The sequence below is a fragment of the Ornithodoros turicata genome, chromosome 4 (genome assembly GCF_037126465.1).
Source record: "Ornithodoros turicata isolate Travis chromosome 4, ASM3712646v1, whole genome shotgun sequence".
In the NCBI taxonomy this organism is placed as follows: domain Eukaryota; kingdom Metazoa; phylum Arthropoda; class Arachnida; order Ixodida; family Argasidae; genus Ornithodoros; species Ornithodoros turicata.
Genome location: NC_088204.1, coordinates 447469 through 462699, shown reverse-complemented (window position 1 = coordinate 462699; position 15231 = coordinate 447469). Strand labels below are relative to the sequence as shown.

General features: G+C 43.2%; 1 protein-coding gene across 4 annotated transcripts; it reads right to left on the bottom strand.

The window, feature by feature from the left end:
• Positions 1 to 230: 230 nt before the first annotated feature.
• Positions 231 to 13379, bottom strand: LOC135390567 (dnaJ homolog subfamily C member 5-like). 4 transcript variants are annotated; one of them, XM_064620299.1, is made up of 7 exons: positions 13203 to 13379; positions 9881 to 9962; positions 9764 to 9820; positions 9539 to 9691; positions 8887 to 9018; positions 8212 to 8268; positions 231 to 1723 (listed from the first exon to the last, which is right to left on the bottom strand). In XM_064620299.1, exons 1-7 carry the CDS (start codon positions 13226 to 13228, stop codon positions 1532 to 1534), a joined length of 699 nt encoding a protein of 232 aa, XP_064476369.1. In that variant the 5' UTR covers positions 13229 to 13379; the 3' UTR covers positions 231 to 1531. The 4 variants fall into 4 exon arrangements, with proteins under 4 accessions (XP_064476369.1, XP_064476370.1, XP_064476371.1 ...); XM_064620300.1 differs by having other exon boundaries at positions 231 to 1720; XM_064620301.1 differs by lacking the exon at positions 8212 to 8268.
• Between the last annotated feature and the right edge of the window lie 1852 nt (positions 13380 to 15231).

Here is a 15231-nt window from a genome sequence, read left to right as displayed (position 1 = left end):
GTCACAGTGTAGGAAGTGCTCATTGTAGAAGAATGCAAAACCCTTCCTTATGGGAGCCCCAATTCTACCACAGCATGAATATCGTGCATTGGTAGAATGTAACCTTCATGAAAGAGAGTGGATTTGCTCTAGTAAGACCAGCAGCAAGAAGATTACACCCTGCGTATGTTATTAACCCTCGGTGTTAATATCTGGTGGCAACTGAAGAGAAATAACCCACTCAAAGCAGATTCAATTGTGTTATTTTTAATTCAGTTGGAGACCATTCTGCATTTACAACCATTACATATGGACAATTCTATGGAACAAGTCCCATGTGATACAGGAATAAAAACACACTCGCGAGAGATGTGCCAGAACATTCAGAGGCAGTACAGAGCTCGTAAGTCAGAAAAAGCTACACACGCAGAGAGTGCCAAATGTGTCCCAGGAGCTGCATTCAAAAAATCAGCCACAATTGTGTATTGTCGCACAACTTGCTGCTGGATATCCATCATGTGCAATATTGCCCAACTGGCTTGGGAAAAAAAAAAAGCATATTTCACGTAGCTCGAGGAGCTGAAAAACAATGCGCTGTCAATTTTCCTCGATACAACAGTTGGACCTGACAGAACCAACAATCCCTACATGGTGATGCTTATGTTCGAAGCAAGTCTCATTAGGCAGGATCACTCGGCATTTACTGCTGAGTAATCTGTAGTGCCGAGTGCTATGTAGGTATATGTTTTGTTTATCTCCAAAGTAAGAAATTGTTTGTGCCCATCACTTAAGGTAAAGTAAAAGCAAACTAACCTTAATTAACCAGCGCACAATCACTAGCGCCTGCGCAGATTCATTCTAATAAATACTTTGCAACTCTGTATCATCAACTCCTGGTTCCTCACAAATATAATGCAGTCAATGTAGCCAGTACACTATGTACTTAACGGCTACAAATATTCTTCTCAAAGGAACTCCAAACTTTCCATGGTTTAGCAACTTAATCCTGGATTAATAGCATAGAAGCATGTGCAAGTGTTTGTTCTGTAAGAGCAGCAAGTGGAAACTAAGTTGTGCGCAAACCCAAAAATGACCTTCTACGGCACAACTCTTTTCCGGCATAAAAGCAAATACGAAAAAATTTACCACCTTTATTAATCTTTCCTCACAGATTTGGGTAAGAGCCAGAAAAGCACCATGGCACGGGTGAACGCTCCACATAATTTGCACTCTGTCCCCTTTCCATCCAAACATCTGCTCTTCACATGAAACACTACACAACAGAAGGGGGAAGAGGTATTCTATGTCAAGATAACCACAACAATTTAATTGGACAAGATTTCATTCGGTACCTGTCAATTGTTGAAATCAGTTTGCTTGCTTCCACATAGGCTTCCATATTGCTTGTTCACCCTCGTATGACAAATATTCTTTAGCCTTCACTGACACAACAAAGGTCAAACAAGAATGGAACACCCTCTACTATAACTAGTTTAATCCCAAAGAAATGACAAGCAAAAAACTTTTGAGCAGGTCATGGGGCAATTTGACACTAAGGAACAGATGACACTAAGGAAGGTTCCTGCCGTGTGGCATAGCTAGTGTGCTGGCTGGAACTCAAATTGGTCGTCTCTGTGGCATCAGATGATGGCATGGGGATGGGGGCAGCGATGCTGTCACCCTTGTCGGCACCCATTGGCTGGGACGTTACGGGGCTCTGGCCTTCCTCACTGCTGTACTCCTCCTTAATGATACATTTTTTTCTCTTCTGAATAATGTCTCTCTTTATATACAGGGAGTTTTTTATGAAAAGCTACGAGATCGGCACATTTTTGCAAGGCCATCTCGAAGACAGTAAGAGCAGGCCTCCAGAGTGAGAGAGCTTCTAAAAACCCTGAAATATCCATTGCCCAATACTGCTATGCAAATGAGGCCCACAGTGGACCACACCGTCAGAGGACCACATGACGAGATAAGGTTGCGACGGCCACATCTTGGGGAAGCAGTTTCGTTTTTGCCTCATTTGCGTAGCAATGTTCAGCTATGGATATTTTAACGCACACACTCACTCAAAGGATTTTAGAAGGAGGATTTTCTCTCAAGCTTAACACTCGCTTTTACTATACATTCCGTCATTAAAGAGATAATCAGTCATCTAGAAGCTGTCTGTGGGAGGATGTCTGTCTGGCCGCGTAACTCACCCAGGGGAAACATACATTTATTAGAAGCACATCGCTGCTGATCTCGTAGCTTTTTTTGTTAAACGTTTAACGAGTGATAATTAAAAAAATAACAGCCTGTATAAAACACCACTCATATTAAAGGTTCAGAATACATTTCTTCTTCATCTTAAACTTGTCACATTTCCAAGAACTGCCAACCAAATTGAATTATGTGATTGTGTCACGTAGCAATACGTACACGGAGAAATAAGCACTGTAGAAGAAATCCAGCTGTGTCATACACATTAACTCATTATCCTGTTGCCTACATCACATTAGTGTCCTTTTGTTAGGGAGGACAGCACATTCTATAAATGCCAAGAAAAGCATTCCCACTAGAGAACATTGTCTACAATTGTTCCTATCACGTGTAGGTTTTGCAGTAACAATTTTCCCAAAATTATAAGGAAACAAATAAAGGAACAATGGACAGGATTAACTGCTCGTAGGACGAGAAATCGCAATTGACCCACATTCTTTTGCTTATGGCACCACTTCAGAACAAGTGACATGATGAACCTGTTCAAGTTTCAATTTGCAAATGTTAATAAAATTCAAACTTCAATTGGGAAAATTCAATAAAGTTCATCAAGCTTCAACTTCATTGCACTTTCTTCCTGGAAGCATACGTTTCAAGAGTTGTCATATTTGTGTTCGGATTATGATGCTCGGTATTGTTTATTTGAGGTTGTGCAAGATTGATTGGAAACCCCTGGAGAAACAAAACTCTAGACCATCTCTTCCAATTTGAGGAGCAACACAGGGACGGAGGACAAAATGTCTCGTGTTTTGTCCTCCGACCCAGTGTGTTCCTCAAAATCCATCTGATCGTAAGTTCTACACCAGTGTTTCTCAACTGGGGTGTAACTATCAAGACTCGGCATATCGTGGGACAAGGACGCTCATTGCAAAGAGCTGTCGTTTTCATTGCTTGGCTCATCCTGTCAAACTATCTGCATCACGCTTTCAAAGGTATGCAAGCATTTGGATATTCAAAGCTACTTTGGGAGCTACTCCAGTGCCTACATGGACTAGGGATTTACGAGCATTAAAGTATTGTGAATCCGGCATAGCTCAATCGAGAGGTTGCCAAGAAAGCGTACAAATTAAATAAATTATTCTTAAACAAATAAATAATCAGTTAAAGAGATTTAAAATTTGCTACTTGTACAACATCTAGTTCCCAGTGTTCCTTCTCTCGAACAACACAAGTTGTTCTACGCACAGACAATTTTATGGAGCTGGGCGACAATGTCTCTTTGAGCTGCAAACCGCTTCACTTATTGAAATGTTTACGCTTTGTTGTTTTCTAATTTCCACATCTCTTTTTCTGTTTAATATTTCGCACGACCGATTGTTTATTGTTAGTGTCAGTAATAACTGCCCTTGGTGTTTGGGGGACCAAAGCGCACGTTAGAGTCACGAACAATTTTGGGCCCATTTGTATATCGAGAGTATCGACGATCTAATAGACAATTAATGCTTCGATAACCCCCCTGACAAGGAAACCCCAGGAAGGGAACACATTCTGAATAATCAAAACCGTTACAGGGACCCACATCTCTGTGTTGGTCAACCTTTTTCTCAAGGTGCATAGTAGTTTGTGTTTCTGGCCAATTGACAGGGCCTGGTCAATGGAAGATGGAGGAAAACCTTTTCTAACCATGTCAGTGGCACACATTCTGTAGGTGTCCAGGGTGATTTCATGCAGAGTCAGAAAGGTGGTCCGCTCATCCTCAGATTTTTTTTCTTTCAAAGATATATCGAAGCATATTGGCAATGAAGGTAATTGAAAGTAGTTGGTAGTTATTTTCAATTAAGTACCGTCCAGATGTGGACGTTTCAACCACAGTGCTTCCTACCAAGTTTGATGCCGCGTATCTTCGTAACCATTCAACAGATTCAGCCAGTTTTTTTCGCACACTGTCAGTGGCAGGTCAGTATTGTATCCTAAGTTGTGAAGATTCAAAGGTTTGCGTTTGTCCAGGTAAAAAAATTGCAAAGTTGCCTCGGCCCCTCACTTATCTTCTTTCAGTTGTGGTACATAAAAGTAATTTATATAATTGTTTTTGCCACGAAGTGCCCTTTCTTCTCGTAGCAAGAACGTCGTTTTGTGAGCAGTGGTCTACCGGAAATTGGTAAATTCATCAGCTCGCTTCCCATACATGCCCATTCGTGACGTCATTCATATTTCTCACAAACTTTCTTCGGGAAGACCCCAAATAGCGCATAGAATGAAAATTTGTTTCCGGCATGGAGTTATATTTCAGAGGTGCAAAGTACCCCCGCAGCAGTACCCTTAACAGCGCAGCAACGGCCATAGATGTTCTTTTTCCCCTGGAGCTCACTCTTATGTGCACAGAAATAAAGGCAAAATGGGGCTTTGAGAACATTTATGGAACAAACGAGATCAACTTTGAAGAGAAGATAATTACGTGACATGATATGGGAGGAAGGTGACTGGACTGCGGGTGTGAGAAAGGAAGTTCAATATCCAGACATGCAGGAGGCTCTTGGTCCCTGCAGTGATGCTTCGTGCTGTCAATGTACGAGAGAATTGGACGTGCTTCTCATCGCTTTTACTGCGGTGGACCGAAGGTTGTGCACCGTTGCGTTGTGCTTAACCTCCGACTTGGACGCATGCTCACTTGTCATCCCCGGTTGCAGTGACCCACTTTGATGTTGCGCAGTTCGCATTTAAAAGCATGTACAGCGTGGACTGATTGAAATTCCAATTGAAAACTTCAATTCCACATGGAGGTAATTGTTGATGCAATGGGCAAATTTTCATCCAGCCTGGCTTCAATGACGTTGGCACCGCAATCCTCTTCTGTCTCAGTGTTCACAAATTTTACCTTCTTCCTCCGGTATCTTGTTTTTATACAGCCTGTGTTTTTTTTCTCTTTTCAAAGTTGATGTCATCTGTTCAATAAATGTTCCCAATGCCAAAATATTTTTAAACTTTTATTTCACCGAGCTCATGGAAAAAAAGGAACAAATCTAGCCATTGCTGCACCCTTTACTGAGCAGGGGTATTTTGCGCCTCTGAGATGTAACGTCGCCCATCTGTGAAGCAAATTTTCATGTGGTGCGTGCATCATGAAAGTTTGTGAGAAATATGAATGACGTGACGGCATATATGGCGTGCTGCTGAATTTACCCATTTGCGGTGGACAAAACGGACGTTGCTCCAAATCACAAAACGAGAGTACAGGGCATTTCACGGCAAACGCAATCATATAATTTACCCCACAACTGAAAGAAAATCAGTGAGGTGCCCAAGAAGCGCCAAATTTGCCATTTTTTAGCTGGACTAAGGCGTACCTTCTAATCTTCAGAACCTAGGACACAATGCGACCCCCCACTGACAGCATGTGAAAAGAAAAACAAAAAAAAAAACAATATGTTGAATGGTTATAAAGATTAGTGGCGTCAAACTTCATAGGAAGTGTCTTGGTCAAAACGTCCGCATCTGAACGGTAATTAATAATAAAATAACTATGTTTCCTACAGCCCAGGCTTTGATATATGTTTGAAAGAAAATAATTAATTGGAGAGGTCGATTGGACCACCCTGCCTGACTTGGGGGTGAAATCACCCCCCACATAAAAGGGAAAAAACGTTGAAGCAGACTATTTTCTGGAGCCATTACAGTATACTCAAACAATGATTTGGGGTTTTACTACGACCATGAGTTTGTGGGTGTGTTAATTTTGCCAACCTGTGCTCAGCTCTTGCATTTAAGGAACTACTAAAAGATGAAAGGAAAAGGTCATTTGAAGCATCTCAAGGGCAATACTAACTTCACGTCGAACAATGAGCACTCAAGCCCCGACGAAGGAGCACTACACTGTGTGCACAATCTTGAGGCAAGTTCTATTTTGGAGGATTAATTCTATTAGTGAGCAACTACAGCGTTGATAAACCTAAAGCCTCAATATTTACAAAAAAGATAATAAAAGTGGCCTTCTTAGGAGAACATCTATGTGTGTGAGATGACGCACTATTTCCAATAACGGACCTTCGTGTCAAAAGGCCTATGGAGCATAAATGATGTAGCAGAGCACTCATATCTAGATATTGTTTATGCTGTTAAGCATCTCCATTGATATTTTGCTACTGCTCTACATTGCTTCAGCTTTATTCACTGTTTTATATTTCTGTAGACAAGCATATTGCACGTATTCACAAATAGTTTCATAAGGTTGTTCATTGCTGCGACGCCAACCTTGCTGCCATTTCTCAGAATGCCCCTTTTTACTTAAAAATACACCGGGGTGATTCCATCCTCAACTCAGGCAAGGTGGTCCGTACAACATCGATGATTTTTATTGAAAAAGTATATGTTTTAGCCTGACTCACATTGAGAATGGAATAGCGAGGATTTTTTCTCTAGTTTCCGTAGTTCCAGAGAAAAAAAAATCCGAAAGAATACGGCAGATTCGACGCAGGCGATTCAGGCATGGCGATTTTGGCGTTCAATATCTTTCCAATGAACGCGTTCGCGGCTTTGAATTTTTTTCCTCGCACTGTCAGCTACGTTGGCTTCTAGTGCTTGGGTTTAGTTCCCGCGAGGATTTCGTTATTTTTCAGCTAAAAATACGCAAAGTTGGTGGCGATGACGAAAATCACTCATATGCGGCTATTGCGGCACTTGTGTCTATGCCAGTGAAATGCGAAAGGTATCGCCGTGTAGCGTGATGGAAAAATCTGTTTCTCAACTTATGTGTCTTGTTGAGTGCTCGTCCTGTTTCAGCCTTCCTTACTTTAGCCCCAACTATTGGCCTGAGCAGTAATACCTCGTATATGTGGCCTAATAGTTACGACCCGGGCTTCTCCGCGAGTACCCTGACGTTTCTGAGCTCAGAGAGCACAAAAAAGAATGTTTCGTTACGCCTATATGTATTTGCATATTTTTGCCGAATTGGTAAAAATGGATATGACAGCATACATCTGCAGGTCACGTTTCTACCGCACATTTTTTGCTCCGGTGTGCCTTCCCAGGTCTCCTGCCAGGTTGAGCTCTATGACCTAGCTACCAGACTGAGGGGGCACTTTAATAGTGGCCACGTGAGGATTCATTACATGGGAAGCCAAAGAACGAGACTCTGTCTGCATACAGCGCAGATCAACTAGCTTCTTTCAAGTTTGCAAGCACGTCTTGCGATGTACAGAGTCAGTCTAGCTTTAATCGCATAGTAAAAATACAAAATGGGGTTTACCCTACCCCAAACTTTGAACCATTTGTCTCAAGTTTCGTTGGTATTTTTTGTAAACGTTGCAGTCACGTGGGAAGGGAACTAAAAATCGAGCAAGATCTCACCCCGTGCATTTTGAAAATTGAAAATTACGTGGGAGAAAATGGTGGCTTTTGACCGATATAGGCCATAGAAAATGCGTAGAGTGAGATTTTGCTCGATTTTTAATTTTAATTTTTCTTCTACAGGACCGTAACACTCGCAAAAAATTCCAACAAAACTTGAGACAAATGGCTACCCGATTGTGAAGTTTGCGGTTGGCTCCTCTATGTTTACGATGCATTTGAAATGTGTACCATTTGCTAGACTAACCTGTAGAACGCACATTTTCTCGATACAAGACTGCATTGCCCAACAACAGGAATATGGCTTTGGTTACGTACTCTAATGTCGTACAGTAAAAAAAAAAAGTACATTTTACATTCCATGATCCGTTTCTGTTCATTATTTTGCTGCACAAAGAAGTTGATGGTATACAAAAGGCTTTTGTGCCATACTCTTGGCATCACATTTCATGAAGCGATAATTTTGCTGCACATATTTTGAGCATATTTGACAATTCCCCCCCCGCGTATCTGCACGCATATTTTGGGAGACTTTTGCGCATAAAGTCCTAGTTATGACGTTCATCTCCTTAGGCCTCCTTCGCACAAATACACATCACCCGATACGCTTAAATCCAATAAGCATTTAAGTTTATACAACTTCAAGTTGGAAAATATGCATAAAAATGATATGGTCAAAATACTCACTTGCCTATCAGTTGTGCACACAGTGTATAAGATGCCAGTGTTCCTCCCCTGCTGACCCTAATAAAATGGTCTACTATAATGCGAGCCACCTTGTGAGCTCTGCTAGTGAAGAGACCAAACATTTCAAACTGCATCACAACGGACAAATTTGGAAAGCTATATCAGCATTGCTAACTCCTTGTTACAAAGTCTGCGGCCAATCTTACTAGAGATTTCAAAGTTTGTTGAACCTTGTGCAGGTTTACCCGTGCTCGGCAAAATGCGTTACAATTTCTGTATTTCTGCGCATATGGAAAATATCGCACCTCTCTTCCACACAACTGGAGAAGACCCTCCTGAACGTGGGCAAATGAAACTCACGTGGTGAAAACCATAAACCAGTTACCAAAGTAAATTTTCATTTTCATACGTGGCGCTGGGCCCATTTAAATCACCGAAGGACATCGCTCAAGAGCACACCTCATGCGCTCTAACGCAGGGTCTACGAGCTTTAATTACCGGAAACAGTATCAGAAATGCATGATGTGAGGAATCCTTGTTTGCCACTCGTGCGAGATCCAAATTTGGGTTAATTAAGACGCCAGCCTGTGGCAAAGATACATAAAAGGACTAGGGACGAATATACGTTAAATAGTGAGGAACCTTCGTGTCACTTTACAGCAAAAGAGGACTCACGTGGAGATTGGAATAGTCCCCAGATGTTTCCCGAGGCTTGGGTTTGCACTTGCCACAGCAGAAATTGAAGCAGCAACAGCAACAGCAGCAGAGATAGCAGCCAGTTATGATCCCGCAGAACACGAACAGTGCCTGAAAATTATCACAAATTCTGCACCATTTCCTAATGTTACAAAGAAAGTCCCTCAGAGTGGGCCTCCCATTTCAAGTGGGTGCCCCAAGCAGACGACAAGCGTTTCGTGTGACATGCAAGATCCACAGCTGGCTGGTGCTTCCAATTACTTCAAATGTTGCACACAATACAGATGTTTCCCAATTCTCCCATTTTGGGAAACTTTTTTTCAACCTCTGTACGAATGTCGGCAATTATTTGTGGGTCACGCAGTAAACCTGCTCCAGTGGTATCACTAATACATTTGGGTGTTATTTCCTCCCAGCAAGCAGTGCACAGTTATAGATGCATACAAACATTAGTCGCAATTTATAGTCTCAAGCACCACACGTTGCGTTGGAGGGAAAATAATCGGGAGGAATGCGGGATAACCCAAAAAGATCTTAACTATGCGATGCCAGTGGAAATGGCAAAAACAAACTGATCGCAGTTACGGCAACAGTGAGGGCATAAATATACGAATCGCAGAATGACACGTACCTTGCACCATCCACTGGTGAGAACAAAATAGGTGTTGACGTTTTCTTCACCAAACTGCTCGGCTACATAGAGGCCGAGAGAGCCGTAATTGTCGTAGATGTTTCGCTTGGTGAGATCCATGAGGATTCCATTGGCTCGATTAATTTCCTTGAACTGCACAATTCCAGATACGAATTATCTTAGGTTAGGTTGGGTTGGGTTATATTGCACCCTCGAGCCACTCACCTTGTCGGCAGCTTCGACATTATCTGGATTTTTGTCAGGGTGATACTTAAGTGCCAACTGTTTAGAAGGAAAGGCATTCATTTTATCAGCTCCATACTTTTAGTAGTTTAACATTACCCGTCGGTAGGTTCTCTTGATGTCGTCCGAGGTAGCTGTTTTGGGAAGACCCAACACTTGATAGAGAGAGTCCCCGGATGTCCTGCAACGGTCACAAAAACCGAATGCACCGAGGTTTCAAGTCAGGCATTAGCTATACAATTCATGCGCTCGGAAGAAAACGCGCACTTTGGTTGTGAAACATTTCCTTAAATCCTAAGACAAGGACTTGTATTCAAACTATCCAATGCCGAGCTGGGGTCTGTCAAAGCCATCACTAAAGCGGGTCTTGTATCTGGACGACGAAAAGAACACTTTGGTCCTGGTTTGGGACAGATCAGAAGGGATCCGTTTTACACGTTGTGGCATATTTTGCCATATTTTAAGGTGCGAGAGCTTACTACTTTCTTTTTCGTGGATGGTTTTGCTGGTTTCGAGACAGCGTTGAGCCATCTGTCGCGAAAACTTGGTTCGGAGTCTAATATTTTCCGCGTCTCAGTAGAGCTTTTTCGTGTGGTGTTCAGCCCTGGCCAATACACCCTCCACTGCATGCTTGGCCAATAGGCTGTACTTCACCTTGGACAATTCCTTATGATTCGCTCGATTTGTTGACGTGCTTCGATTATCCAAAATCTTTCCCCGACAAGGACCCCAGAATGCAGTACCTGGCAGTGCGAGGTCAAGATATAAAGGTCACCGTAGTAGGAGTGTGCCAGCAGCGTTGGCATTTTAATCGTCATGATGGATTGCCGAATGCAAAGCCATTATGAAATAAGCATGAACGTGGGCTTGGTCCATCAGCTAGCCTGCGTTTACACCATTTTATCAATGATGAACGCAAAGCCTTCACATACTGTTGAATGCAGCAAGAAACACACAAGGAAGAACAAAGTTGACACCACGGCTGCTTACTCTCAACTGACAGAAAATTTATTTCGAGAGGGACAAGGAAAATAAAGCATTTACGATGAACAGGTTTGAAGCACGAATAAGATCCACTGTCCCCACCCCACACATGCTTAAAGATCACTATCTAACAATTTCACACACATGCCACATTCACATGCCACGCATGGCTGACAAAGTACCGAGCATATTATTCCACATGAAAGATTACATCGTATGCATATCTCTTCCAAAGTCATGTCAATGGGCTTACACACATATCCCCGTTGTGTATTATTAGAGATGCTTCAGCTACCTCCCTTGCTATCTTTTGTTTGAGCATAGCTTTTACCTCTGTGTGTCCAAAAAGTGGCTTGCACCCGCATGTTCGACAGTGGACTGCCAGGTGTCCTGAGGGAGTTGAATCGGACACCACTGCCCTATGCTCGTGTGTTGAGGCAGCGCCCCGTTTGCCCAATATATTGTCGTTCACATGAGAGCGGTATGCTGTAAACTACTTGCTGTCGGCAACTCACAAAGGCTTCTTTTTTGTGCTGCACTTTACATTCACCTGTGGGTTGTTGACTCACAAAACCTGGAGCTTCATAGGAGCAGTCAAAACTACTGGAACCCCATGCCTTTTAGCCACATTTTTGAGATTGTGAGACAAGGTATGAATGTATGGCATTATTATAGGCCTGCCCCTCAACTCGCTACGCAGCCTTCTCGCCTTGCCCTTTACCTTCTGCAATACGATCTCAGCAACGTTCTGCAAAAGTGAAAGTGGGTAGCCTCCCTCCATCAATAATACAGAACGGGGATATGTGTGTAAGCCATTGACCTGACTTTGGAAGAGATATGCATACGATGTAATCTTTCATGTGGAATAATATGCTCGGTACTTTGTCAGCCATGCGTGGCATGTGAATGTGGCATGTGTGTGAAATTGTTAGATAGTGATCTTTAAGCATGTGTGGGGTGGGGACAGTGGATCTTATTCGTGCTTCAAACCTGTTCATCGTAAATGCTTTATTTTCCTTGTCCCTCTCGAAATAAATTTTCTGTCAGTTGAGAGTAAGCAGCCGTGGTGTCAACTTCGTTCTTCCTTGTGTGTTTCTTGCTGCATTCAACAGTATGTCAAGATACCAACTACCCCAACTTTGTACACTTGTGCAAAGCCTTCAGCTCCATGATTTATATCTGTGGTGCAAGTATTCGTTGTTGTGTGCTGCAGAATCAAGGCCAAGAATGAAGGGATGTATCCCTATAGTCACTTTAAAAAAAAAAGGGAATTTCGTGCATTGCTTTCGTACAAAGAACAATAAAAACGTAACATATATTTAGGAAGTGTCTTTTTCGGGTTAAACCCAATTTCGCCCCGAATCCCAGTCACTATGAAATCCTCAAGTGCGTTTCCACTGAAGACGAACAAAGGTCGCCACATGTAACACATGTAAGAATGGGTCACTTACTTTCCAAGAAATACACCCATGTGTGTCAACACTGTCTATGCCTTCTGGGATTACCGCTGGAAGGTCACGATTCCGCAAAAACCAGATTATGAAAGGACTTAATAGACAAGGGGAGAAACAAAAACACCCGAAAGCACAATTATCGCCCAATTTCTCCCCGAATTACACATGTAAAAATAGCGACCCATTTTTACCCCCCGCATTTAACCCGAAAAAGTCACTCCCTACAGATATTGAGGATATTTGCTGCATATTTACAAGATTTTCAGTCCTTAGCAGTATCTGTGCAATTGCCAAATGGCTTGTTTCACCACAGTGTTTCAAACTGGAAAATGTGTCACTGCAACTATGTGCACATTTGTTGCTGTATGAATTGATGCTGCAATGTGCTTGTAAAGCAACTGAAGCAGTTGTCCGTGTATGTTCCTTCACTGAGAAATGGAGGAATACTCAGCATTTTGCAATAGTAGTGGTTTCTCCAACGCACCTATTAAATTAGTGAAATCCCAGATGCCATAACATCAGGAACTACCCTTTGTCCAAGTGAGTCATTATCACGTCTCAGCACTCAATATAGAAGGGGGTTGCATAAAATGGTAGCAATAACGTCGGCAACCGGGTGAATCACAGGGTGTAAAGTACGGTTCACGATCATCGCTGTCAACTCGGTAAGTGTCACAAGTCAGTTTGCTGCAGCATGGAAACGCGTGAGAACTAATCCTACGGCTTCGTGGAAGAAACAAACGTCGCGAAAAAGATAACACTTTTTACTATGCGCCAATACACAGGTAACAGCGGTTATGCCAAGAGCGTCATATCCACGCTACGTGGTAATAACTTAGTAATAACATACCACAGGTAAACTTGGGGTCACGTATGTGAAGGAATTCATTACGTAGTGTTTACTGGGACTTTTAAACGGCACGAAACGACGTGTTAGGGTTAAATCGTCGGCTACAGATATCGTCTGGAAAGAGGTTACTTACGAAAGCTTTCTTTCTGTGTGCGCCATTACGTACGGGAACTCGTTGAAAGAATTTCTGCAACTAGCTAGCCACTCTGTAGCAATTACTGTGCATTTCGCCCTACCGCATACAGCATCTGACAGACGCAGAGGTGGTTGCTTGCGCCGCCGGGTCACGTGTCCATGTCACATGATGACACCGCTTTGCCCGCTTTGCACTTTGGTTCCGTTGCATTCATATTTGAAAGGAAAACTAAAACCACATCTACACGCAGGGATTTTCTCAGCGCTCCCCATCCCCAACACCTCCCCAAAAAGCCTCCCAAAATATACCCGCTAGGAAGACTAAACGCCACAAATGTCCGGATTTCACCCGAACAATTGGGAAATTCAGGGCTTGCGTTCGGTGTCCGGGTGAAGGTGTAACCCGGACATAAAATGTTTGGAAATTGGCCAAGTGTGCTAAACTTCCTGAAACACGAAGAAAGTTCAAGAAATGGGAGGGAGGGCAACTATTGGATGCTTTCCGTAGTACACGTGAGCGCTCCTCAATCAAACCTCAGGTCAAGGGTACGTACCGAGACGCGCGTACTTTGAAATATTTTCATGACGTCAAAATGGCAAAAGATAAAGCTCACTGAAAAGGTTAGCCAGCTGTAGGACTCGAACCCACATCTTCTGGATTACATGGTCAAAATGACGTTTTGGAGTTTCCCTGGCCCATATTGGCCCGTGTTGTCAATCAAACCAAAGTTGAAGGAAGAGAAAATGCAAAATGCAACTTTTTTTCCACCGAGAAAAGTTCAAGGAAAGATAGTGGGGAACTTTGAAGTTTGTGAGAAAGATTGCGGCCGCTTTTATTGCCGTGCCCATATACTATCTGCGCCTCTGACTTATCATGAGTATCGTTTCAAGTGCCAAACGAAGATTTTTGCCAGTGTTACCGACTGTCGAAGAATGCTGTTTCGTTCGGTGTGTGACCATCTGCGCAGAGCCTACACTCTCAGAACAGAACCGCATAGCATCGCCAACTACAGCCCCGAATGATATGCTTATCGCTTCTGATTTGAAGAGACATAGGCATTTTTATAGTAATTATCATATACGCCCCCCTCGCTTTTCGAATCAGAAGCAGTAATCCTATCATTCGTGTCAATTGATGGTTTGCGAACAACGTGCTATGCGGTGAACTTGTGTTCTGAGAGTGTAGGATTCACGCAAGATGCGCGTCACGGATAATGATATCATTACGCGCAAGATTGTTGTGTTCTCCACGTGTACCTCCCATCGCTGCAGGTTCCGTGATGTCCTGATGATGATGATGATTGAAAGAAAAAAAATAGCTTCTCCGCTTCTCCGTGATGTCCTCTTGTTTTCACGTGTCTTCCTTGCTGTACAAAAATGAGATTTTCTATTGAGACGCGGATGAGGACAACAACTTTCCATCTGATTGAGAGATGCATCCTAAATATAAAATGCACACAACAGAGACATGAACACTACATGTCCAGGGCGTTGGAAAGCGTCGGTGCTCTTCTATGCAGCGGAGCAGCACCTCGAAATGAGCGGTTGCAAGTGCACGCCCAAGTGAAAAAACGTGCTTGGCCCAAGGTCGGCTGAGAGGAGTTGGCCAACTAAGCCAACCTTGGCCCAAGCTAAGACAAGATGGTTGGGCCGAGCTTGGGGATTGACAACGGCCTGAGACTGGCCATCCATTGGCCACCAACATAGGGCCAACCTTTCTGGCCAACCTGGCCAACGCTGACCCATATATGGCCCTATCACGGCCCAGTGAGAAATTTTACATGACAACGCTACTTTCCAGCGGGAAAAGCAATATTGGCGAAACACTGGGCCGACGTCTGCTTCCAACCTAAAAGTTGTCGGGCCCAGCTTGCAAAAAAAGCTTGGGCCAAGGTTTGGGATTGACAATGGCCTACTCGGGCCGACGTAGCCAGCACAAGCTCGGGCCAATGTACAGCGCCGACCTGACAGATGTAGGGCCGATGCGTGGCCAATAAGGAACCAAGCTTTCGTACTGATTGGGTAAA

Excerpts from the sequence above, each read along its gene's own strand:
- LOC135390567 (XM_064620299.1), bottom strand. The coding sequence starts at position 13,228 with ATGGCGCACACAGAAAGAAAGCTTTC. Across the intron at positions 9,963-13,202 it reads CACACAGAAAGAAAGCTTTC|GACATCCGGGGACTCTCTCT; the intron begins GTAAGTAACCTC and ends TGACCGTTGCAG. Across the intron at positions 9,821-9,880 it reads TCAAGAGAACCTACCGACGG|TTGGCACTTAAGTATCACCC; the intron begins GTAATGTTAAAC and ends CCTTCTAAACAG.